Source organism: Cyclopterus lumpus, chromosome 15 (assembly GCF_009769545.1).
Source record: "Cyclopterus lumpus isolate fCycLum1 chromosome 15, fCycLum1.pri, whole genome shotgun sequence".
In the NCBI taxonomy this organism is placed as follows: domain Eukaryota; kingdom Metazoa; phylum Chordata; class Actinopteri; order Perciformes; family Cyclopteridae; genus Cyclopterus; species Cyclopterus lumpus.
The window spans coordinates 5613172-5640019 of NC_046980.1; the positions used below are offsets into that span (position 1 = coordinate 5613172).

The 26848-nt window shown below is 43.2% G+C and overlaps 1 protein-coding gene across 1 annotated transcript in view; it reads right to left on the reverse strand.

Annotated features, from left to right (window-relative positions):
• Positions 1-5184: 5184 nt before the first annotated feature.
• Positions 5185-26848, reverse strand: part of slc30a6 (solute carrier family 30 member 6) — a 45185-nt gene continuing 23521 nt past the window's right edge. The window contains 8 exon segments of the mRNA XM_034551923.1: positions 5185-6235; positions 9082-9150; positions 9392-9439; positions 9534-9636; positions 10689-10808; positions 15560-15608; positions 19383-19477; positions 25264-25299. Of these exon segments, the coding sequence (XP_034407814.1) occupies positions 5627-6235; positions 9082-9150; positions 9392-9439; positions 9534-9636; positions 10689-10808; positions 15560-15608; positions 19383-19477; positions 25264-25299 (1129 nt within the window). The 3' untranslated portion in view covers positions 5185-5626.

A 26848-nucleotide genomic window follows, 5' to 3' on the forward strand; every position in this document is an offset into this window, starting at 1 on the left:
GACAAAGCCAAAAAGCAGCAGAAACAGTTTGAGGAACAAATAAATCATCTTAAATCGGTGTATAACAATATAAAATACATCTGGCTTTAATATCATTATTAGTATCACAGTACGATGTTAGTGTGAATATTAGTTACAATGACAGATGCTGTTTGTTTGTAGAGTTGTGAGTTTTAGTCTAATGGTCTAAAATCAATAATAGAATACAGTACACATTCAACTTTCTTTTTTTGATTACTACATTTACAAGTATTACTCTTTTAAAGTAATGTCATTACGTGCACTGTATATGACTTGTTTCTTTATGTATTCATGGCATACATAGAATTCCTGCTTCTGCCAGTCTGCTTTGCTGTGTCCGACTGTAATGCCGAAGAGCTGATTTGATTTGATTTAGGAAAGCAAAAGGGTGGCCCTGACATCAAAGCTTGCAACGGTTCCATCTGACGCAGAACACCAGACCAGAGGATCCTTGAAGAACCCGTGTTCCTTCAGCAGAAGCAGCTCGCCGCCGGGCCTCATGGGTTGTTTTGAGACGGCTGACAGGTCGAGTCAAAACAGATAAGAGCGGAGGTAGGAAGACGAAAGATGGAAGAGGAGGAGGAGGAGGAGGAGGAGGAGGAGGAGGAGGACGGCAACTGGTTCTCCTTGAAATAAAAAAACGGCACAGTCCGGAGCTGCTTCCAGGATTTTGGACAAAGATGGACTCGACAGGTGTAGATCATTAAAAATACTTATTCAGGGCGGAGGTGTTTTTTTTTTTAAACGCAAACACTTTTCAAATGTACAACTACCGTATGGATATTATACTTACTGGTACCAATACGTATTCATACTACACTGGCTCCACCTGCTCACTTACCAGGATTTATATGTATTTAAAATGTACGTTTACACACTAATCCCATGCTGCATCGTCGTCGTCTGTCAGATTTAAAACATTTTTTTTTTTTTTTTTGGACCCGACATGATTTTCATTATATCACGACCTTTACATACATATTTGTCTGAGCTGCTTGAAGGAGCCCGAACACTATTCGAATTCACAAACGATTGTTGACCACGTGCCAATGAAGACCTCACTGGCCTCTCTGACTGCCGTTCGCTTATAAAACTTGCCCCCGAAAAAGGTTTCAGAGAGAGACTTAAAACAAAACACGCAAATACGAAATGCTTGTATTTTTTGTGAATACAATACAACAAAAAACACACACACACACACACACACACACACACACACACAGGCGACCCCGACCTCAGCGGAGAGAACCGGCTGTGTCGGTCTGACCCAGAAAGCCGCGGCGCAGATCTCATTCATTTTCGGGGATTTTCATCACAGATTACAAAGGCTCTACCCCATTTGTTTTGTAACAAGCATGTGAAGTCAACACTAATACAAACGCCACGGCTCTGAACTTCAAAATGCTAGGGGACCTTTCCAGAGGCTTAGGGCCGGGCCGAGCGCACTCAACGCTCGGGGAGCAGAAGCCACGCTAAGCTCCGAGGGCAAAGTACTTCTTTGATTGTTTGTTCAAAATCTCTTCCAAAAGCCACGGAACAAAAACAGAGGACGGATTATCCTCTTTTGGAAGAGGAAATGAAATTCTTCAGACGAGGCACTTAAACAGGTTTCAGGATGAATGATGGGAAGCTGCTGGTTGGGGTGGCTGTGTGTGTGTGTGTGTGTGTGTGTTGAGGGAAATATGAGCAATGCACATTTGCTACTCGTTCATTCAAAAACATTCATTTAAAAAAATAGCTGTCGGCATTTAATGAGTCTGAAAATGTGTTAATGGCTGTAAACGACGGTTAGGAATGAACGACTCGGCCAAAAAAGACGTGAAATCCACGACGAGGAAGTCCAGAAGATCTGTGTGAGTTTGAAGGTTTATCAGACGCCAACATGCCGCACCGGAGTCGATAACCCTCAAAGACCTGGAAGTTCTTTTAAAAAGGACAACGATGGCGAGATAAACATCAGAAATACTTCTCGCGGGTTACAAATGGAGCAGGAATGCACGCCGGCATGCGTTTGATTGGCTGCTTTTGCGGTCGAGTCCGGTTCAAGTGTTTTGCCCGCAAAGCAAACACAGATACAAACACGTTCAAATAAGAATTTGACCAATGTTAGCGAACGTTTTATGAAGAAAAATGCATTTGACATATTTGTGTTATAACAATGCAACTTCTAAAAGGGCGGCTTTCAATTTCATCTCGACGAAAGGGAGTTCAAGTGTGAATCCACAGCGAAGCATCCAGTAATGTGCGACGCGGTCCGCGGTCGCCTCATCACATTTTGGAGCGAAGCCCACGAGCATCCCGCTTGTTAAACAGACTAAACTCCTGGGAAAACAGAGCGCTTCCCTCGGCGAGAACAATGCGACCTCATCTTCTTCCCCCCCCCCCCCCCCCCCCCCCCGCGTAAGATTTTAAACAAACCCAGTGATCAATGAGTACTGGTCCGGAAGAAACGGGGGAACTTGGGCCTATTAGAGTTTTTGGAGACCAGGCGGGTCCTTCAGTAACGGGGTCAGGAGTCTATTGGCCCCCTAACACGTTGCGACTCTGCTGGACTTAAAGCTGTCTCCCCAACTCAGCCTCACATGGCGCCCCCCCCCCCCCCCCCCCCCACCCCCCGCCCATTCATTTGAATGTTTTCTGTGCCGATGAGGATGCGGACTGCGTGGGGGCCAAAAGGGCTAACATGATTGCAGGGGACAAAATAATGACCAGACACGGCAAAGTTGCTAAAGTGTGTCATACATTATTATGCAAGCGGTGCAGCGTGTGGCTGGAAGTGAAAGCAACAGACAGAACGTCTGTTGGTGTTTGTTGCCCCCCAAAAAAAAGGAGGCGACAAAGTGAGCTCAACGGGACGATTCCTTCCCGGTGTCTCTGCGTTATGGAGCTTTACATCGAGTTTCAGCTCATAGTTTATCTGTTGCTAAAGAGACAAGAGTTGGTGGAGACCAAACAAAGAGCAAAAAGAGTAGCTAATTCACCATAAAATGTCATTTATCATCATTTAAAAGGGTTTCTTTCATATGCAAAATATGTTGTGGTACTACCTTAGAACGATTCCTCATTTTAATTCTCTTTTACAGTATATTTTCTGTGTCATTACGTGGGAATGTGTTATTATTGTATAAAAATGTAATAAAAATTCTTCTTGGATGTTTAGCTGGAATATTTATGCAATCTTGACGTTTTCAGTGGAGGCATTAAAGTTAGTTGAAGGCGTCAAACGCTATTCGCTGGTATTTTCCACAGGAAACAGGAAATAACTCTCCCAGTTACAGTTCCCCGTATTCAACAGGCTCACACTGAACCTCGAGTTGATGTACTTACTGGCTCATCAGCTGTGGAGTTTCATCTTTACAGCCGAGGCCGTGAGGTCGGAAGGTCACGCCGGGATACGCCGAGGTGAAGAGGTTTTCCCATGATGCCTTGAGGGAGCGAGGGAGACGCTGCAGGAGCCGAGAGACTCATCGCACACCAACGCAGATCAGTGACGCCTGAAGAAGCAAATGGATTGCAGAGAGGCGACTGCAGGCACTTCAATATTAACACTGGTTTGTACAGAATGCGTTTCAATATCTCCCCCTTTCTAATTTAACTTTATTTATCAGCGAGAGATCTACTCTGAAAGCTCAATAAAGTCTAAATGTACCAGAGTTTCTCTTTCCCCGAGTAATTTAACACTCCCTGAAGGTCTCGTTTGTGCTTCTCACCTCGATGTGATGTACAGGTGTACTCCAGGTGACATCACGGCTGGCTTTGGTTACAGCTGCACACGTTTGACCACATTCAACAAAGTCCCCGAATAAAAAGTAGTTGGAAATGTCGACAAAAATCAACAGCTAACAAATTAGATTAAAAAAAGATTATTTTTTTTTTTACAAATTTAGAAAACTCAACACAGTAACATTTACTGTAAACAATTAAACGTTGTGTTTTTCACGAAATTCATCTTAGAAAACAAACATACAAAACAAGAACATTTCTTTTTGTAACATCAGGCTGCAGATTTAAGGATGATTTACCTTTTATTCAGCAGAAAAGAGAGAAAAAAACACTATTATGAGCTGTTTTTAACAAAGAAAAATCTAAATACATGGAATTGAGAGCCATTAGAGCTTTCTGTTCTTTATTTATTCTATATATCTAAAGAACATCTCTCCGACTCGTAACTGCTGTGAAAAAGCATAATAGTATTGATCCATAACTGTGATTTCTCAGCTCTGATGTAACAATTCAACATATTTTGTGTTTTTTTTTCCCACCCGAATGTGAGAAAAGACAGCAGAAACCTGTAAAAAAATGGATAACGAGGAATAACCGTTTGACACCCAACTTGAATTCAGGGTACAAACATAAACAAAAAAGAAAGTGTTTCATCCCATCAACATCCCAGTCCAGAATACACTCCCAGTAGAGCACATGAAGTGGTCCTCCTCAGGAAAAGGCTCCATGTTTAATGACTTAATAAAACAGATTCACTGTAATCCAACTTTTCTTCACATTCCTCCAAATTCAATTCGAGGAGGTGAAAAGATTTAATTATGTCTGGAGGAATAATACAAAACAAAAGAAGTCTGAAGATGAGAACGTCGTCTGCAGAGCCGCTTTCTACCCACGTGCGGGAAAACGTGGTCATGTTTGTTTTTAAGAGAACATTCACTTCTCTGGGGGATAGTTAAGAGAAAATGTTTTTTTGTTGTTTTTTTTTACAATTTTGAGTCATATTAAAAAATGTTTCATGCAAAAATTTAATACAAAAAAAAAAGAAGAAGAAAAGAAACATCTCGTTTAGGAATGTTGGTCGTACGATTTAGGAAGTTTTCTAAACACCAAATAATTCATATTTTAATACAAAATAAATCCGCAAATTATATGATTTTGATTTTGAGTTTTCTGCATGCAGGATTCTGGTTGTGTTCATGTTTCACTCGTGTGTGTCTTCAGCAGCAGCTCTGCAGTCAAAACGGTGACATTGAAAATATGAGAAGGAAATACACTCGACACCATCTCAAAAGCTTGAGAAGATTAACTTGAATTGTTAAACCATAAATATCTGTCTTATTGATAATTCTGTCTTATTTTCTAAATCTCCCTCAATTTTGACGAGCAATTCTTTTTCTGTGACCTCTGACCTCCTTTAAATGCCAAAAAAAATAAGTAAAATAAATGTAAAACTGGATTTTTATTTGATTGAACACTTTATTAACTTCCACCAGAAATGTTGTTTGACGATGTCGCCGCTAAAAAGTTTCCTCTCAGCGTTAAGAGAATAACCGACCGTCGGCCTCACGTCGAGGACGTTTCACGACAATAAAAAAAAACAAAAAAAAACAAAACAGACTCAAACATACCAGATCCAACCACAGTCATCCTTTTGGTCCCCGAAATAAATACCACAACATACTCGCCGCCTCTCTAGAGTCAGGGGAGGCTCACACTACTGGAATCTAAAGTTACCATCCTGTTGTCACACTGGGAGTAAATGCTGTCGCGTCCAGCCGGGACCGGAATATAAATCTCATCAGATGTAAATATCTGAGCTGAGGACCAACTTGACCTCCATCGTGAATGAAAGCGTCTGAAGCAGAGTTCCAAGGCGGCGAAATCAGGGTCGGTATTGTCTGTACTGCGACTGCGAGGCCAGAGGGTTGCTGGTTCCAAACCGGGGCGGCGCCGTCGCCCCTCCGAAGGAAGTTCTGTAGCTCTGAGAGGAAGGCAGTCCAAACCCTGCTCCGAGACCCTGCGGCCCGAGTCCCGGCGCGCCACCGGGCCGCGCCACACCCTGACTCGGCATCCCCGTGTAAGGGGGCGCTCCGTAGGCGAGTCCCAGGCCTCCGTAGGGCCTGTGGGTGTGGTGACCCGGGTTGGGGAGGACCACGGGCTGCGCGTTCCTCCCCGGCGTGTTGAAGGCGAACTCCGGCGGAGGGCTGCTGGGTTTGGAGGGCGTGGAGGTCAGTGGGTCCATCTCCCCTCCGGAGGTCAAGAGCGGAGGAGGTGCAGAGGAGGCGGGGAAGGTGGCGTAGCCTTCAGGACCCAGGGCGGGAGCAGAGGAGGCGGAGGAGGACAGGGTCCCGGTGAGGAGGGGTCTGGTCCAGTCGTCTTTAAAGATCTGGACGGTCAGCGTGGAGACGAGCGGCAGCAGCCGGTTGGTGACGTGAGCCAGAACCAGCTGCTCGTTGGCGTCCCTGCGGATACGGACGTGTGCAGAGCCGGCCTGAAGGTGGGGGGGGGGGGGGGGGGGGGCAGAGAAAGGTAAATCAGTAAAAAAGGGCTTTTACATTTAAAGTACCAAAGCAATAGTTAAAGTTATTTACTAAAATGGAAATAAAGTCTCCTTCCAGGTGGCTTTCAAAAACCTGAGATTTCAGTTTACAGACACATTTCTGAGTCTGTTCTGATATGAAAATTGAAGATGAAAAATAACGTCTTTTACCATATATGACAAATTATCATCTTGTGCACACTAAATAAAACTATGATTGTTTTTCAGGAGTTTTAATCCTGAGCAAAAAAACCCCCCCCCAAAAATATAAGTATTAAGTATTGCAGCTGTGGATCAATCCTATAGAGTCGTTCAGTAACAGAATGCATCACTAGATATAGTAAAGCTGTAATAAGCGTCTACACAGCCTGCGTGGTGACGCATTCAGGTACAGTATTGAGTGAAGTTCACCTGTGTATCGGCCCAACACACAATCGCTGTATTTATACAGGGGGGAAAAAAATGAAAAAAGGGGCTTTAAAAGCGTAAAAGTACACGAGTTGTGACGCAGCTTGTGGAGACAGATGGATTGATTTAAATAGAAGCAGCTCTGTGCGACATGTGGCCGAAAGAATTACATTTAAAAATCAATCAAATCTGAGTAATAGCTTTGATGACGCAACAAATATTTGCTTAACGAGATCTAAATATTATTGTTGCTGAAATAAAGAGCTCCAGGGTAACTTCCTTAAACGTCGGGAACATTTGAGTTTAAATAATTCATAAGCAGGTTTTTTTTAACACAGCTGGTTACATAATCACCACCGTGACCTTCATCACAGCGTCTCACCTCAACATTCAGCCTCTAACTTCTAAATCTGACCTTAAAAAACGCAAAACTGAGTTCCTCATTTTGTCCTGGCCTGCTAATTTTAACGTTCTCACGGGAATATACCGACCTCGAAAGGACAGAACACACACACACACCATCACACACACCATCACACACACCATCACACACACACACAGTCCCCCGTGGGGCAGAAGTGCAGTCAGAGGGTCAAATCAGTTTGGACAGATGCTCTGTTAGCAATGGGCCAACAACCAACAGTTGTGTAACTGCAGCAACATCAGTAACAACAACAACAGGAGCATCAATAACATAAATACAAAACAACAATAAATGAAGCATCAGGCTGTAAACAGAGGACACCACCTGTAGGAAGCAGGAGGTACTACTACTACCTGCGCGGGCACACAGGCAGACACACACTCACACACACACACACACACGCACACACACTAAGGAGTTTGGGTGAGAACATTATGGTTGTAACTGTTTTACTACTTAAAAGACACAACACTGATAAAATAAAGCGCATTTTGAGCGCATGGACGGGACGTCCTGTGACGGACACTGGCCTCATGGTTAAGGTGCTTAACACTCAACTGCGATGACCCCCGGTTCGATTCCCCCGCCGAACCCACCGGCTCCCTCCCTGATCTCTCTCTCTCTCTCTCTCTCTCTCTCAATCTCCACTTTTTAAGTGCTCCTTGTGTTGAGAATATTTATATCCTTGTATCCCTATGCTACAATAATCTGCATTCGATTCTTAGAACAGAGTGTGTTGACGGACTTTGGCGTGTGCTGCATGTACAGGGTGAAAGTGTGTGTGTGTGTGTGTTTCCAAGAACCTCAGTTGCCCAAAAAGCCAGCTGGGCTTGTTTGCCGTCGCGACAACAACGCACAACACAAACGACGACAACTCAACAGAGACAACAGCAACAACAACAGTAGAGCGAGAGAGAGAGAGAGAGAGAGAGAGAGACAGAAAAGGAAAAGAGAAAGAAAGAGAATATCTCCGCATGAATGACTTGTTCCTTCTTTTCGTCTGGGTGAACAAATCCCTGCAGATCGTCATTTCGAAAACGGCAAATGACGGAGAGGGATGAACGAGACGAAGTGGGAGGGGGAGGGGGAGGGGGGGGGGGGGGGGGGGGGGGTAGAGAAATCTAGAAACAAATACAGGGGCGAACAAAACTAACAGGAGAGCGGAGAATGAATGAGGGAGAGAGAAGATGGAGAGAGACAGAGAGCCTCGTGGGCTCTGGAGGGTTCACCTGGACAGGTCGCCAGTTCACCACGGGGGCCCAGAGAGAGACAGGCAACCACTCACGCTCACACTCACAACTACGGGCAATTTAGAGACAGCCATTAACCTGAGCTGCATGTCTTTGGACTGTGGGAGGAAGCTGGAGAACCCGGAGGGAACCCCACGCTGCCACGGGGAGAACGAGCAAACTCCACACAGAAGGACTGCACGGGATCGGGGGTCGAACCCCGGTCCCCTCTTGCTGTGAGGTGACAGTGCTATCCTCTGCATGTTAGATATTTGCGAACAAGGTCTTTCTAATTTACTGAAATTATGGAATTATTAATTAACTTTATTCAAGAGATATATATATATATATATATATATATATATATATATATATATATATATATATATGCATGCACAATATAAATATATTTATGCATGCACAATATAAATATATTTATGCATGCACAATATATATATATATATATTTTGTGCATGCATAAATATATATATATTGTGCATGCATAAATATATATATATTGTGCATGCATAAATATATATATATATATTGTGCATGCATAAATATATATATATATATATTGTGCATGCATAAATATATATATATATATTTATATTTCATGAATAATTCCATAATTTCAGTAAATTAGAAAGACCTTGTTCACAAATATCTAACTTAAATTACTTGCTTAATTTCCATTTATCTTGTTGTGTCTTTTGTTCTTTGGCTGAGAAACTTACCAGCGATCCGAAGCCGACAGTCCAGAAGTGCTCGTTTCGGACCTCCAGCACTCCTTCCAGAGTCGACACCTGATCGGACACAAGGAGGCGCAATCAAGCAATCACAATCAACAGTTCATGAACATAGCGCGCTGTCAAAATAAATCTTTAATTTGAATCACATTTGGTGTACAATCCTGTGTGGAGAATTTGAAGTCTGACGTAGGATAAGATTTATATTCCCTGAAGATTTTGCACAAAACTGAGCTGAAAAAAAAGGCATTAAAACAGATTTATTGATCTTATATAAATCTGAAATCAATCCTCTCACCTCTCTGAGCAGTTTGTCCAACTGGCCGATGACGTTCGACGGCGTCGTCTGTGAACGAGACGGTTAATAAAGAGGTTAAAATCCCGCCTCCTGATGAGGAACTGTGAATATGTACGACCAGAGGAGCCGTTGTTGTCCTCACCTGCAGCAGCACTTTGCCGCTGTAGACGCTCATTGGATACATGGTGCCAAAGGTCATGAGGGCGATGGCGATCGCCGACGCCGTGTCCACCGCATTGTAATTACTGAGCGCACACGCACACACACACACACATCAATAACTTGACATAAATTAAATATTTAAATATATATATATATATATATATATATATATATACACACACACTATATGAATAGGATTTTAAATATATTTTGTAAAGATTTTAAAACATTTGCTAACATTTTTTATATAATAAAAAGATCTTTAAGTCTTACTAGATTTTTCGGGCATTTCATAATAACGAGGATGTTAAAAAATAGTCCATGACTACAAGAGGTCCGGCTCCGTTTGTGGTCTTTAAGGTTTGATCATTCTTCTTTGACGCCCCAAAAAAATTCTACTTCTCATTTTTATTTTTGAGAAACAACATTTTCAGAATTTCATCAGATGTTCTGGAAGCTTTTGATCGTATCACATGATCCTTCAAATGCTCCGAAGAAATTGGAAAACACCGCATTTTGAAATTTGGAACATGACAACTGGACAAAATGGATCTGCAGAGGAAGATCATGTGACATCATCAACATTTAACTGGACGAGATGTTGGCAAACCATTGTGAGAGAAGAACTCAGCTTTTACTTGAGAGCAAAGAGTACTAACAGGACTGTTTCTCTCAAACGAGAGCAGTACATTTTCCTCACTACATAAGTAAACTTCAGTTTATCACAACCATTCATAATCAACACGTCTGGAGATACATGAAGAACTTTAACCTGTCAGGTAACTAAAGCTGTCAGACAAATGTAGTAAAAAGTACAACGGGTCCCTCTCAGATGTACAGTAGAAGTAAAAAGCTATACAAAATGTAAACACTCAAGTAAAGTACAAGTACCTTCGCATTTGTCGTCAATATATTGTATTGGTTTCCATAATCGGAGTGAGTGGAAGTGTGTGAATGTTGAACAGAATCCATTCGTCATCCTTAACGATTAAAGTCGCTACACCCTGGCCATTAATTTAAAAGTTTCCCGTCCCATCTCTGCTGAATATGGGAATTTACCAGCGAGAGAGAGAGAGAGAAAGAGAGAGAGAGAGAGAGAGAGAAAGAGAGAGAGAGACAGAGAGAGAGTTCTTACTTGATTTCTATGAGCATGTAGGTGATGCAGAGCGACAGAGCTCCCGCCATGTTGATCAGGACAAACGGGTTCATACGAGGCAGCAGCACACTGCTCAGACCTGGGATGATGCCACACAAACTGAGTACACACACACACACACACACACACACACACACACACACACACACACACACACACACACACACACACACAAACCAAAACAAACAACACAAATGGTATTAGTGCACATGATCACCTCCAGATTTTTCCACTTAATCAGCTCCAAATGGTCCCAGGCGTCGAGGAAAGGGGCAAATACGATAGAAACGGTAATAAATATCAACATTTAAAATGTTGTCAAGTGGAAAAGTCCAAATGTTGATTTGAGATCAGCGTGAATTCAACACACATTTATCGAGGGCGAATCACGAAATGATCATCGAGAAAAGGATTTAAAGATCAGACTCCTTCAGTTCACTGGATTGAATATGTGCCTGGAGGACCATATTATGGATGTGTATTTAAGGACCAATGAGGCGAAGTTGACAGGAAATGTGTCGGTTATTATTAAAATGTTAGTAAAACCACCTAAAATGAATGCCGTCTAATACAACATTCCTGCAATGAATCCTCCCTTCATAAAGGATATAACGGGTTAGATAGTTCTCCACTAAAAGTTATTATTTTAGCTTCTCTTCCATCTTCTCCCTCCTCTCCACAGAGGACCGAGTACGTTTCCTCCTCTTCCTCCTCCTCTTCCTCCTCTAAGCTGCAGCCTGTGTGTTTGTGTTGATCTCGGGGATTAGACCTTTAACCCGATCACACCGTCATAATGGACTTTAGGTGACTTCAACCGCAGTTGATGGGATCATCGTTGTTTTGTTTCGTGGCCTGTTTGTCTCTTCTACTATTACAAGTCTTTATGAAAATGCTTCAGACCCGATATGGAACAGCTGATTGGACCGGCGTATACTTTGCATCATACACGATATGTATGATTGTTGAGTAGTTTATTTCATGCAATTATAATAAATCTTGTTTACTATAATTTCAGGTACTCTTAAATCTTACTTTTACTCATAAAAGATGAAAAAATGTGTTTTGTTTTTGTAATGTGACCAAATTACGTATTCATTCATGAATTCATTTCAGCACTGCACACACACACTAGAGAGCACAGGTGGGATTAAAACATGGTTTTCTTTTACACTGAAGTGACTGGAAGACCAAAAGAGACTCAAACAAATGTTCCAACTCGACTTGTGAGCACCGATTAGTTCATTAATCCGTTGATAATATTGACAGAAATGAGAAAAAATATCAACTGGTTCACCAAAAAGACTATTTCCAGATTTTTCTCGTCCTTTGTGAAGAGAAACTGAATATTTTGGTCTGTTAAAAACATTTTAATAAAATTCTCAATGAATCAATAATGAAAATAACCGTTAAATGCATATCTGGGCTTCTGTGTCGTGTCAGATACGAACAGGACAGGTAACTTTGCATCCCCCCCGGGGATGTTTTCATCCTAATGGTCAAAGGTCATGGCGGGGTCTACAGAGCAACACCTGCAGAGCCGGAGTCTTGATCAAAGGCCCATCGGCAGGAAGTGATGCATCTCATGTGGTCTGATGCGATCTGACGACAGGAAGGCGGCGCCGCGGCGTAACGTCCCGGGACACGGTGGGATTTGACTGGTCGGTTTTTAACGACAGCTGCACGGATGCAGATTCAATCAGAGGGACTTGACTGCTGTTAGCCTAATTGGACGAGGTCAATGAGGAGACGCATCGATAACTCCTGTCGCCAACTGACACAGCTGTTTAACGAGCTGCGGTCACCACCCACATCTGTAGTGAAGAAAACGATAGTTACATTAAAGCTACTATTAAAGATAGCTTTAATACAAATATATGCAAACGTTGAAAACTAGAATTTCCTCAAATAATATCTAGTCATATTAAGACTGAAATATCAGAAGAAGATCAGGTATTTCTTTCAAAATGGTTCATCCCCAAATGTCAAATAATGTCACGCACATCGAGTGTCGAAAGCAAAAATAACTCGATACTAGTGCAGCAATTTGTTGTATGTTGACTAAAAGATATTTACAATTGTGTCCCATCAACGCTTCGCTAATGTTTCTGTGGCCAATTAAAATCTATTTCTCTTCATTGATATTTGGGATATGAGTTTGAACCAGCCTGACGTGGGTAAACGACCCCGAGGTTGCCCTCAAGACCTTCGGCCGATTCCCCCTAAAACTCTAAAACAGAGCCGACCCCGAACGCTCTCCGTGTCACACGCCCAGGCCCGGCGTTCCTGGAACCGATTACCGGGTCTATGAACGCGACTCCCGGGGCGAATGGGCCCGGTGCCGCAACGTGTCGGATTGAATTTCTAATACGTCAAAAAAAAAAAAAAAAAAGGGCAGCGCTCCGGAGCCGCCGCGGCCCCCCCCGATGGCGTCGGGGCGCTGTCACGGACACGGAGAGGAGAGGACGGGTGGCCGCAAGGCGTTTGTCATTAGATGACGTTTAGAGAGAGAGAGAGAGAGAAAAAAAAAAAAAGAAAAAGAAAACGGTGACATGGATGTCAACACATAATTAATGTCAAACATGTCATTCAGAGGGGTCACGTGCTCGCTGTGGGCGGGACTTTAAAAAAAACAAAAAAACAACACTGAAGAGTTGGAGAGGAAGAAAAAGGGTAATGGAATGTGTGTGTGTGTGTGTGCGCGTGTGTGTGCGTGTGCGTGTGGATTACTGTAGGATCGTCCAGTAATTAGGGAATGTGAGTCTGGTTGGGATGAGAAGCCGTTAGGGATGACGTCCTCGGGGGAATAATGGAAGGACTGCCGAGACGGTTCCACGGCAGATGCACGAGCACGGATCGTGATTCATATCAAAGCCCACAGAGTCGGTAACTCAGCGGTGAGTCACAACATTTGAGCCGCTGGGTTGGCGTTCGTCTTTCCCCGCAGGAATTTAGCCAAGGTTGCGAGTAACGGACACGTGTTTGTGTTTGTCAACGGCCTCTGAAGCGACGCGCCGGGAGCGTCGTCTCACGTTGGGTTTGAAAAAGGCTGATGATTTGATGAGGAAAAGGGTTGTGGCGGTAATTATTTACTTCGTTCCAACTAAATCCACAGTGACGAAGCAAATAAATCATAGGAAATAAAAAGAGCAGAGGAGCAGGGGAGGAAAGGAAAGGCAGAGAGAGAGAGAGAGAGAGAGAGAGAGAGAGACAGACAGAAAAGGACAAAAGGGGGAAAGAAAGCACAAAGAAAACAAAAGAAGGGGGGACGAGATTGACAATCCTGGCGATCCCATAATTGATGCATTGATATAATTTGACATGTGACCTTGTGTGTGTGTGTGTGTGTGTGTGTGTGTTAATCCAAATCCGACATACACACACGCACACACACTCTTGATACTCTGCCCTGTTGGCCCCACACTGGACTGGACTCCCTCTGTTAACTGTACAGACACGTACGTATTGACGCTGTATGAGTGATGCAACCTTTAATTCATTAAGAAAACCACCATTATTCACGAAAAAAAGCTTTTCAAACACACACACTCTCTTCTGGCTGGTGAAGCTGAGAGAGCAGCAGGCTTTATATAACCCAGTTGGCCCCCAGACCCTGTTGAGGTTAAGTAGGGACAGGCTATTACAACACAGACAGTAACACACACACTCAGTCAAGCAAACACTCACTGTTAAACGAACACATTCATACATACACAAACACACACTAAGTGCTGCTATGAAGGCATTCAGAGCATCTCTGTCGCTCGTGCGCACACACACACACACACACACACACACAAAAGGAAACTAGGCTGGGACGTCCTGTTCATTTCTGCCCTCTTAGCCAATCACAGCTCAGTTCTACTGCTGCACAGCTCTCCAGGCTGTCGCCCCGAGTAACCTGCACCAACTGAGCTGCTGACTCTGGTGTGTGTGTGTGTGTGTGCGTGTGTGTGTGTGTGTGTGTTTTTGTGTGTGTGTGTGTGTGTTAGGGCACGAGTGAGTGAGTCCTTATACTTATCCCACTTAAGATGGGGGAATACACAGTGGGATGTAATATTAATCACAACAGCATCCGTCTGCTTTGGAGTCAGGCTATATGTTTCTATGGCAACATAACGAAGGATGTAATACGAGGTGTGGAAAACTTAATTTACTGTCACTAACTTGCTTATTAATCTCTCTGCGCTCGACAGTTATTAAAACGGCGACGTTGTTGACGTAAATGCAATAATTTGCGACTTGTATTTGTTGTTTAAATTGAACTAACGAGAGCGGTGAACGGGCCGCGATGGATTTAGTGTAGTTTTATTAAAAGGTTAATCTCAGATAACAGGGTTACAGTGACCTTTGACCCTAAAGGTCAAGAGGGGAAAGCTGGGCAGATCTGTACAATATCATTGGTCTCAGTCAATGAGCCAATCTGTTTGTCTGACCTCGCGATGACTGACGATAACCTTTGACCCCAGAGGGAAGGTCATATGTATATATGACACACACACACGCACACACACACACACACACACACACACCTGAACACACAAATTCACACTGTAAACTGTGACAGGCTGGATGGGCCCTTTTAACACTGTCAGGAGAGAGAGTGTGTGTGTGTGTGTGTGTGCGCGCGTTGAGTCAGTGTAAGATGATCCTTCCTGTTCCTACCTGAAATCTGCTGATGAGTGAGAGAGAGAGGAGACAGAGAAAAAAAAAAAAAGAGAAATAGAGACAGAGAGAGAGAGACAGAGGGAGAAAGAAAGCGAGCGAAAGAAAGAGCGAGAGAGAGAGAGCGAGAGAGAAGAGGAGAGGCAGATTGAGGAGGGGTGAGAGAAAGTGATTCCCGATCTTCTTACCTCCGACTCAGATCTGCCACATGTTCCTGAAGCCAACTGCTGCTGGCCGCTGGAGACAAAAAAAGGAGAGAGAGAGAGAGAGAGAGAGAGAGAGAGAGAGAGAGAGAGAGAGCGAGAGAGCGAGAGAGAGAGAGATGCCTTCAATGAACATCACATCAGTTTAAAAACAAACATAAAAAACTGCTCTGTTGGTTGTTTAAGTCACTAACAATCTGTCAGGTTTAAATAAGGTTTTCATAATCAGGGTTATGTATTAGTTATAACACCCCTCCTGTCTCCTCCTGGAGAAACCCTCTTCCTCGCGTGTGTCAATGGGTTTCTTTTGGGGGCAAATAACCAAGTCTGAAGACATCCCGGCGCAGTATATTGCTGCACTCACGGTCACATTTCGGCCTGCAACATCATTCAGGCATGCATCTTTTATTCACACGTCAGAGTCTTAAGACCTGTCTTTTTGAATGTTAGGGTGTCAAAAAAAAAAAAAGCGTGACTGTGGCATTAAATTGCAGCATGAAGTTAACAACTCAATTCTGGCAGAAATGAATAAGCAACTGCAGCCCTCAATTATGTTGCGCATCAATCGGTTTACTGTTTAGTTTATAGAATTTATAGTAATAGTACAAAAATAAATTAAAAAAACGTAGCTTTTGCATGACTGGTTTTGTCTGACAAACAAATCAAAAGTCAAAGACACATCCTTCCAATAATAAACTAAAGAGGAAGAGCAGAAACATATTTTCATATGGAACCAGAACATGCATGGTTTGCTTGATAATTGACATCAAAACGATAACACCGTCTTTTTTTTGTGATCAACTCATCAATTGCTTCCGCTCTCGCAAAAAAAAAAAAAAAAAAAAAAAGGGTCACTTTCTAATTTAAACACGACAATAACAACGTGTGTGATCTTTTTATCTTCACGTTACATCTCTGGAGTATTAATTCTCTTTGGACTGAAGGGCAGAACATTTCACAGTTTCACAGAAACATCTTTCTAGTTCAAGGCTGCATGAAATATTAAACACACACACACACACACACACACACACACACACACACACACACACACACACACACACACACACACACACACACACACACACACACACACACACACACACACACACACACACACACACACACACACACACACACACACACAACTCTGTCCTTCTTCAAACAATCACACAAACTGCAGCATTAAGTTGCTAATAATAATAATAATAATAATCTGAACGCGCGTGGGAGCAGGTACCACTTCGAGCGGGGAACAGTTAACCCTCTTCTCCACGACGAGGGTTAAAAATACCTTTGGGGAGGGGAAGCGGGCGGATCACCCACTCGTCTTTAAAAAAAAAAAAAGAGAAGCGCTCGCGCTCCGCTGCGTCGTCCCACCTTTAATGTTGGGCGACACTGCGAGACCCGAAGGCTCGGCGTCGGGTCAAAGGCCCTTCACTTTCCATCCTGCTCAGACCTGAGTGTGTCTGTGTGTGTGTGTGTGTGTGTGTGTGTGTGTGTGTGTGTGTGTGGAGGGGAGGGGGGGGGTTTGTTTATTTTGCTAGCAGGATGAGTCAGTCTAAACAAACATTTTAATGGAGTGACTTATTTATGATCTGTGTGTACGAGGAGGGCGGACAATGTTCCTGAGTGCGAGTGTGTGTGTGTGTGTGTGTGTGTGTGTGTGTTGGCATGTCTCTCCAGCCTGGCCCTCTGGCACACTACATTACCACTGTCTGGAACATGGTTGCGTAATGCACTTTTAGTCTCGCTCCGCCAGAGAGAGCGAGAGCGTGTGCGCGTGTGTGTGTGTGTGTGTGCGTGTGTGTGTGTTTGTGCACTGAGTGAGAGATATTGTGTGTTTTGGCAAAGTAAAGTGCCCGTGTGAGTTTGTGTGTGTGTGTGTAGTTTCATCCTGCTCCCATCCCAAAATGTCAGATGTTAAGTGATGTTGAGACTGCTACGAACGCAAGAGCAGACAGCTGACACACACACACACACACACACACACACTGACCTCATTCATCAGTAGACTGTTCATACAAATTCTGAGTCAGTCTGAGAGGAGAGGGGAGAGGACAGGAGGATAGGAGAGGAGAATAAGGGGGAGAGGTGAGCGAGATGGAACTGAGTAGGAGAGGAGGAAATGGAGAGAAGATGTGAGGACAGAAGATTTGGTTTTCTAAATCCCTTTATTGAACCAATACAGGGGGTAGGGGGAGGAAACAGGGTACATGAGAGGAGGGGAGAGGAGGAAACAGGGAAGAGGAAAAAGGGAGGAGAGGAGGAAACAAGAGGGAAGAGTCAAGAGAAGAGGAACTTTCAAATAGGTCTTTCTTCCTATTTCCATCCTTCCTTCAAACCTTCTTCATCTCTTTACAGTAACTTACATCCTGGGATGGGTAGGGGAGAGGAAAGGAACAAGGAGGGACTGGAGTGTGAAAGAGTAAAGGATGGATCACTGGATGTGGATGTTTTAGAACCAATGTTGCTGAAAAAACACATTCTCACTTCTGTTTCGTAACTCTCTCTTCTTCTCCTTCATTCGCTTTTCTCATTCCCTCCTTTTCCTCTCTCTCTCTCTTCCTCTCCCCAAAAACACTACCTGGCCCAAGGGACACACTGTGTTATAATTGTGTGTGTGAGTTTTCAAACAAATCTGTTTCTCCATGCATGTCTGTTTGTAATAAGTGTACTATAGTGTCTGTAAATTAATGTGTGTGTGTGTGTGTGTGTGTGTGTGTGTGTGTGTGTGTGTGTGTGTGTGTGTGTGTGTGTGTGTGAGATGGAGGCTGCAGCCCGTATGTGTGTGTTGCAGTCTGTATGTATTAGAGGTAGAGTTTCAGTAAGGTTAATATGTCCTGGGGTCGACACTGGCCTGGCCTCCCCGTCTGCATCTGTGTGTGTGTGTGTGTGTGTGTGTGTCCTATAACTTGTGTGCCTCAATACTTTGCGTAGTCATGTTAGAGGTTTGGTTAATGTCGTTCCTAAATGAGAGGATGGAACATTACGTTAACGGTCTTCAACAGCACAATAACTCTCTTCTTGTTTTTGAAAACTTTGTGAAGAAGACAAAAAAAGGCAAAGACAAAACACAACGTGCTACGAAAGATGGAGCGGAGGCTTAAAAAAAAGGAGTCGGCTGAGGCCGACTGGCATCTGCTGGGCATGTTCTTTTAAAATTGGAACCTAATATTCAAGTAATCAATTAGTCAATAACTGATTCATCATTTAATTCATGCAAGCATTCTCTGTTTCTAGCTCATCCATCGTGAGGATATGTGGAAAAACACGATGTTTGAACAGCTTCCCAAATCACATCTCCTGTGTAAATCCAGTTTGTACGCAGTGTCGCATGTCAACTTGCCTTATGTCCTTAAAAAAAACAACCAAAAAAAACACCCTAAAATTAATCTTTTAAGAATAATTTGAAAAAGTCATATTGTCATATTTTTTTTAAGACCACACAACTGTGTTTGGTTGTACAACTTACTGATTCCTGCAATTAGGAAGGGACTAACCTCTGATCCCAATGCAGCAATTTGTGATTTATCTACTGGCCAAACAAGTGAGCCGGCATTTGGTTTTACTTCAGTAATCCCCCCCCCCCCCCCAAAATAAAACAAAAGCCAAATTGTCCCCGTTCCCCAGTGAGGGGGAGGATTACCAAACCTCAACTGTCCAGGGGAGAAACACAACAAAAAAACACACACAAAAACAAAAAAAGAAAATCACTAATCCACCGACTTTAAAACACGGTTCTAAACCGTGGATGTTGATACGCTCCGTCTGAAGTGGAGCTTTTGGGGGGGGGGGGGGGCTGTACCTTCTGAGACGTAGGCGAAGGGCTTGTTCCTGACGGACAGCAGAGTCAGCAGGTTGAAGAACAGAGCCACGAACGTCCCGACCAACAGGCGGCCGCTGCAGAGAGACACCGAGAGGGACCGCGGTTAGACAAACATCTCGCCAACAGGGCTGTCCGACAGTAACGTGAACAAATGGTGCGCACGTGAAGGTGCAGTGTGGAGACACGCTGTGAGGGGGGGGGGGGGGAAAGCATTTTGGGACACAGAGGGAAACCAAAACACGTCAGTTCCAACATGTATTTTTGGTTTTTCACGAAACACACTTTAAGACTCAGTGGCCACTTTATTAGGTACGTCTCATGCAATCCAATACAACTGGTTTTTTTTTTAATGTTGGACTTCACTATACTGAATAGGTGTTTCTTATATTCTGACAAAGCATTTGAAACACCTCTCAACATTAAGTAGTCCAGTTAAATGCCACCTGTCTTTAGCATTAGAAACATTAATTGATTATACAGGTGTAGCTGTGTCTGTATGTACCTGGTCGGCCGAGCGCATCGCTGCAGCTCGTCATCACAACAACAGTCCCCAAGAGCTAACCATGATAATTTGATTAGAGTTCCCCTGCAACATCCCTCACTACCTCCAATTAATAGGAATCTGGCAAATGTTGGTCTTTTAAATATCAGATCACTAAATAATAAGTCTTTTTTATGCCGCAATTTTATGATTGATAACAAACTGGACTTTTTTGTCATCACAGAAGCTTGGTTATCTGAAGGAGATTGTAGTCCTCTTATAGAGGCAACCCCCCCTTGATTTTACCCACCTTCATCAACCCCGGCTGTCAGGCAGAGGAGGGGGGGTTTGCTATTATTCATAGAAAAGGTTTCAAATGCTCTCCCGTCTCACATGGTAACTATACATCTTTTGAACATCTTGGTGTTATGGTTAACTCTAAAGACCCTGTCATAATTGTTATAATCTACAGACCGCCAAAGTCTAACAGTGTTTTTATCCAAGAGTTTGCCGAACTTTTAGCCTATTTTATGTCACAATATGATACAATTCTTATTTTAGGGGATTTTAACATGCATGTCTGCTGCCCGTCTCAGACTCTTGTCAAAGATTTTAAGGACACTTTGGAATCTTTTAACCTCACTGAGGCAATAAAGCAGCCGACACATTCAAAGGGTCACATCCTCGACCTCGTCCTGTATAATGTCTCAGCCCCGAAAACTTTAAAATTAAGGATATCTGTGTGTCTGATCACAAAGCAATTTTATTCAGTGTGGTTTTATCCCAACATCCCACAACTCACAGTACACCTGCCCGTTGCCAGGTTTTTAATTCCATGTCTTCTAGCAAATTTTCTGTGTTTTACTGCTGCTTCTTTAACTGCTTTTAATCCACATTCTGATACTGAGGAGCTGGTCTCTCTTTTTAATCACACCGGTCAGACTGTCCTGGACTCTGTTGCCCCCTACAAGGTCAACAAGTTAAACAGAACACCACAGCCCTGGCTAAATGAATCCACCAAAGAACTTAAGAGAGACTGTAGGAGAAAGAAAAGAAAATGGAAAAAAACTGCCCTCCACAAATTTTATAATATTTGGAAAGAGGCAATGAATAACTATCAAAAGGCAGTTAAAGAACCAAAAAACCCTTTCTTCTCCAATTTAATTCTAAACAATCATTCAAACCCTTTTGAGTCTTATTCAAGGTCATAGACAAGGTCATAAACCCGTCCCCCTGTCATTTTATTGATGCCTCACAAGAGATGTGTGAGAAGTTTTTACATTATTTTAATAAGGTAAATGAAAAAAGACAACAAATTACCCCCCCAACCCAAGTTTTACATGCCAGTAGGGACATTAAAAACTATTTTAGTCATTTTCAGCCTGTATCATTGCCCTTTTTATCCCAACTTATATCACACATGAAATCAGCCACATGCAGCCTTGATTTTATTCCTACTAAATTTCTCAAAGAGGTTATTGGCACTGTAGGGCCCAGTATTTTATTAATTATAAATAGCTCCTTAGCAAGTGGTACTTTTCCATCGATTTTTAAACATGCAATCGTACAACCTCTTTTAAAGAAAAACCTAAGCTTGATCCTTCTGTTGTTTCCAATTTTAGGCCAATTTCAAAACTTCCATTTTTATCAAAAGTTTTAGAAAAAGTGGTTTCAACACAACTCCTAGCTTTTATGAATCATAATAATATATTTGAGAAATTTCAGTCAGGTTTTAGAGCACTTCATAGCACAGAAACTGCCGTCCTCAAGGTAACTAATGACCTCTTAGCAGCAGACAAGGGGGAGAGCTCCGTTTTTAATTCTTTTAGACCTTAGTGCAGCTTTTGATACTGTAGATCACGACATTTTAATCGATCGCCTCAAAACCTGGGTTGGCATCAAGGACACTGCACTTGGCTGGTTTTATTCTTACCTTTTAGAAAGATCGTACTCGGTCACCATAGGTAATCACTCGTCTTCCAAGACTCACATTACCTGTGGTGTACCACAAGGTTCAATTTTAGGTCCACTTTTATTTTCTATCTACATGCTTCCACTCGTCCAAATCCTCCAGCGACACAACGTATCTTTTCATTGCTATGCAGACGACACACAGCTATACCTTCCGCTGAGACCTGGTGACCCAGAGAACCTGGCTGCTGTCTTAGATTGTCTCTCTGATGTTAACTGCTGGATGGCTCAACATTTTCTTCAGCTCAATAACTCCAAATCAGAAGTCATATTATTCAGTTCCCCAAACAATAACACCAGTCTCATCAAGAGTCAACTTGGTCCCCTGGCTGCTTATTTAAAACCTGTTGCCAGAAATGTGGGTGTAATGTTTAACTCCTTGAGTCCTGCTTCTTTCAATTCAATTAAGAATCAAACCCATATTGTCACGATCAGATCTGGAAAAAGTCATTCATGCACTCATTTTCTCTCATTTCCTTTCCGGCATAAATCAAAAATCCATCTCCCGCCTCCAACTAGTCCAGAATGCAGCAGCTCGGCTTCTGACTGGTTCTAACAGACGGCATCACATGACTCCAGTCCCGGCCTCTAACAGACGGCATCACACGACTCCAGTCCCGGCCTCTAACAGACGGCATCACACGACTCCAGTCCCGGCCTCTAACAGACGGCATCACACGACTCCAGTCCCGGCCTCTAACAGACGGCATCACATGACTCCAGTCCTGGCCTCTCTCCACTGTCTCCCTGTTAGTTTTAGAGTTGATTTTAAGATTTTGCTGCTCACTTTTAAAGCGCGCCTGGGTCTGGCCCCAAGCTACATCATTGAAATGTTAGCCCCATATGAGCCAGCTCGCAGCCTTAGATCCTCCGGTGGGGACCTTCAAGGCCCTTCAAGACCCTTCAAGGCCCTTCTGGCCGTTCCAAAGTCAAGGCTTAAATCAAAGGGTGACCGTGCTTTTGCCATCAGAGCCCCTCGACTTTGGAACGACCTACCTGCGGGGATAAGACTAGCAGAATCAGTAGCTTCTTTTAAATCACTTCTTAAAACCCATTTTTATAGAACTGCTTTTAAGTGATGTCGTCCTTTTATGCAGTTTCCCCTTGTTTCCCCTATTTTAGTTTGTCTGTTCTGCTTTATTTTGTATTTGTAATTTTCTATTCCTCTATTGTGTTCATTGCCTCATGTATTTTCTGAAATGTTTACTTGCATTGATGTTATGTTTTTACCTTGCTTATATGTAGAGCACTTTGGAAACTCTGTTTTTAAAGGTGCTATATAAATAAATGTATTATTATAATATTATTATTACCTAATAAAGTGGTCACTTACCATCTCAAAAGTTAGTGGTAGATTTGAGATGAATGGTAAATGGACCTTTTTCTCGTCTTCCGACCACTCAAAGCGCTTTAACACTTAAATGACATCATTCATCCATTCACACCCAATCACACACTGATGGGAGGAGCAAAAGTTACATAAGTAGTAACTAAGATTCATACACACACACACACACACACACACACACCGTAGGCACAGACGCGGGAGCAATTTTGGGGTTAAGTGTCTTGCCCAAGGACACATCGACGTGGGCTAGCAGGAGCCGGGGAAATCGAACCGCCGATGTTCTGATTGAATGACGACAACCAGTACTAGATCACCAATTTTAGTTCATGTTGTGTATAAATAACATTCCCGGGGCGCTTCAGGTGACAGCCGTGTGCATGAAACATGCCCGGTGTAGAACACTGCGCTGACTAAAGCTGAAGTTTGTCGGTTTCATAAAGACGCGTTTGGGGAAAGCCGATCAAAAATGTGTCAGAAAGGAGTCGAGACTGCATCGTGCACGGACACGAGTCGACTGCGATAATGACAGATTATGAGAAAGTGTCCAGTCCACAAAAAGGGTCTGCGAACAACACAATGCACAGATGTGAATATGCACGAATTATCATCTTTGCGCGTATCGTTTCTCATTTCCATCCATATGATCAATCGTAACTTTTAAATGGACCTAACATACATATATAGTACAGCTCTCCAAACCCTGCACGCAAGCACAAAAAGCAAAAACACACACACACACACCAGTACTCTCCAATATACTAATCACAAGGGACAATCCATTTAAGAGCCTAAAAATGGGTCCAAACAATCAGCAGGGGGCGAAAGGCTGCCCGCCGGTGAGCCACAACAACTGGGTGATAAACCCGTCTCCCTCTCTACGGACAGATTAGAGAGAGAGAGAGAGAGAGAGAGAGAGAGAGAGAGAGAGAGAGAGAGAGAGAGAGAGAGAGAGAGAGAGAGAGAGAGAGAGAGCGTCCATCTACCCAGCAGACACCTGTCCCTTCGGTTAGCAGTCATCTCTCATGCCGTTCAATCACATCCACTCAGAGAAGAGGAGAGAAGGGGCGAGAGAGACAGAGGAGGGCGAGAGGAGAGAAACAAGAGGGGGGGGGGGGGGGGGGGGGGGGGGGGGGGGGGGGGGGGGGGGGGGGGGGGGGGGGGGGGGGGGGGGGGGGGGGGGGGCGGGGGGGGGGGGGGTAATCTCGTCACAGGAGACACGTTAAAACACAAGTCTCATTGTGTTGGAGGTTATAAAAGCCGCCACTAATCTGTTTTATTATGGAGGGATGATGGATGGGGAGAGAGAGAGAGAGAGAGAGAGAGAGAAAAGATGGAGGGAGCCAACTACAGAAGAATAGACCAAAGCAGGCGAGAGAAGTAAAAGAGCAACGACAGAGTGGGAGACTAACTGCTTATAACTGATAGAAATGATGGACTCGGCAACACTTGAAGGTGGTTTGATACACAAACCTCTTCGAGAACTTTTATTAACTCGTTTGTAAAGTATCGCCCCAAAAGTCACAAATTGACCTCAAGGGGCATAAAAAGAACACATTTTAGTTGTTGTTTTTTCTTTTTCTTCATTTTAGAAACCTGAAGCGAGTGTGTTCGACACAGTCTGCACATGTTTAATGAACTCTGCGCACACACACACACACACACACACACACACACACACACACACACACACACACACACACACACACACACACACACACACACACACACACACACACACACACACACACACACACACACACACACACACACACACACACACACACACACAGTGAAATTAACAATGAACATATCACTGTCACTCACTGACTGAGAACTTCTGTCTGTCTATCTGACCCAAATATTAGGGATGTTCTGACAACAGCTGGCAGTGTGTGTGTGTGTGTGTATGTGTGTGTGTGTGTGTGTGTGTGTGTGTGTGTGTGTGTGTGTGTACGTGTACAGAAGGACACACAAGAGCATATCATGCTGTGAGTGTTTATTTGAAAATGGCATAAGGGAATTTGTGTTTGTTTGTGTGTGTGTGGAGGGAAAATACTTACGTATGGACCTCAGGCTGCTCCATGAAGCGCTCCACACTGACAAAACAGAAACAAACAGTCAACAACATTGGCCAGGTGGGACTACGCTGACTGTGTGTGTGCGTGTGCGTGCGTGTGTGTGTGTGTGTGTGTGTGTGCTAGAGATAAAGCGATCGAGACAATTGAAATGAATGAAAGGAGACAAGGAGCGAACAAACGGAGAGAGAAAACAGGAAATACATTAACAGGCACTCAGACTCCAAACACCACACGAAAAAACAAGCAAAATGGAGCGAGCACACACACACACACACACACACACACACAAGTCTGTCTCCTCCCTCTGTGCTGCTGCCCTACTGAGCCATTCATGACACGCACTGTAAACTACGGGCTGGCAACCTTACTCTTGTATGTGTTTGTATGTGTGTGTGTGTGTGTGGTTGTGTGTGTGTGTGTGTGTGTGTGTCATGCAGGGATTTGGCAAAATAAAGACAGGAGCACAGAGAGGGAGAGAACTGTTTAGTGTTGGGCTCCGTCTTCGGGGTCACTGCAGGGTTGAACCAAGTGAAGTGAAGACTTTTTTTTAAAGACCTTTTAATACCACACTGATCTTCTTCCTCGAGTCCACACCGAAGCGGAGGCAGACAAATTACTTTTGAATTAAAGTTTTATTGGATAAACATATTTGCTTTGGTAATTGAATTGAAAATGACACAAAGAGAGGTATTTTTTTTGAAAGTCGATTAACGGCCTTTCTTATCGTCTCAACGTGGACACGGAGGAGTCTCCAAAGAAGACCAAACTAATTAAAAAAGGTCTGCACCTGTAAAGTGTGTTTGTTGTCAGTTTCAACCCACGGTTATGGTGAAATCCCTTGAATTTAAGACAATTAAGAGTTACTTAAGGGCCAAAGTGCCAAACAAGAGTGTTTGCAGACAGCTTGCCAACTGTTCGACCTGCATGTGTGTGTGTGTGTGTTGTATGGGGTCAGATCAGTCTCAATAATTGCAAACGCACACAGAGAGATTTACAAATGCAAACACAAAGATTTAGAAATGCGCACAGAACAATTTACAAATATGTTTGATTTACAAATGCACACAGAAGGATTTACAAATAAATTAGACTCACAAATACACGCAGAACGACGTGTCTGTGTTTATTTATTTGTGGATTGCTTCACATGTGTGTGTACGGATTTATGAGACTCCGTGGCTAGATTCGCAAATGCATTTTTAAAAAAAACAGACCTATCTGCAGCCAATCAGATGTCGCCCTCATTTTCAACCAATCACATGAGCGTCATTCGCTTTATTTGCGCCTTAGAGGGGGCGTGGCTTATCTCCGTGGCTTTACTCCGTGGAAACAGTTATAACTTCCGTCATCCACTATTTCTACTTTATACTTGTTGTGGACATCCCATAAACGTCGGAACATCTAACGCCCTCGTGTTTGGGTTCATAACATTAATATCATATATATATATATATATATATATATATATATATATATATATATATATATATATATATATATATATATATATATATATATACATAACATCACAGCTCGGTGAAAGTCACTATATATATATATATATATA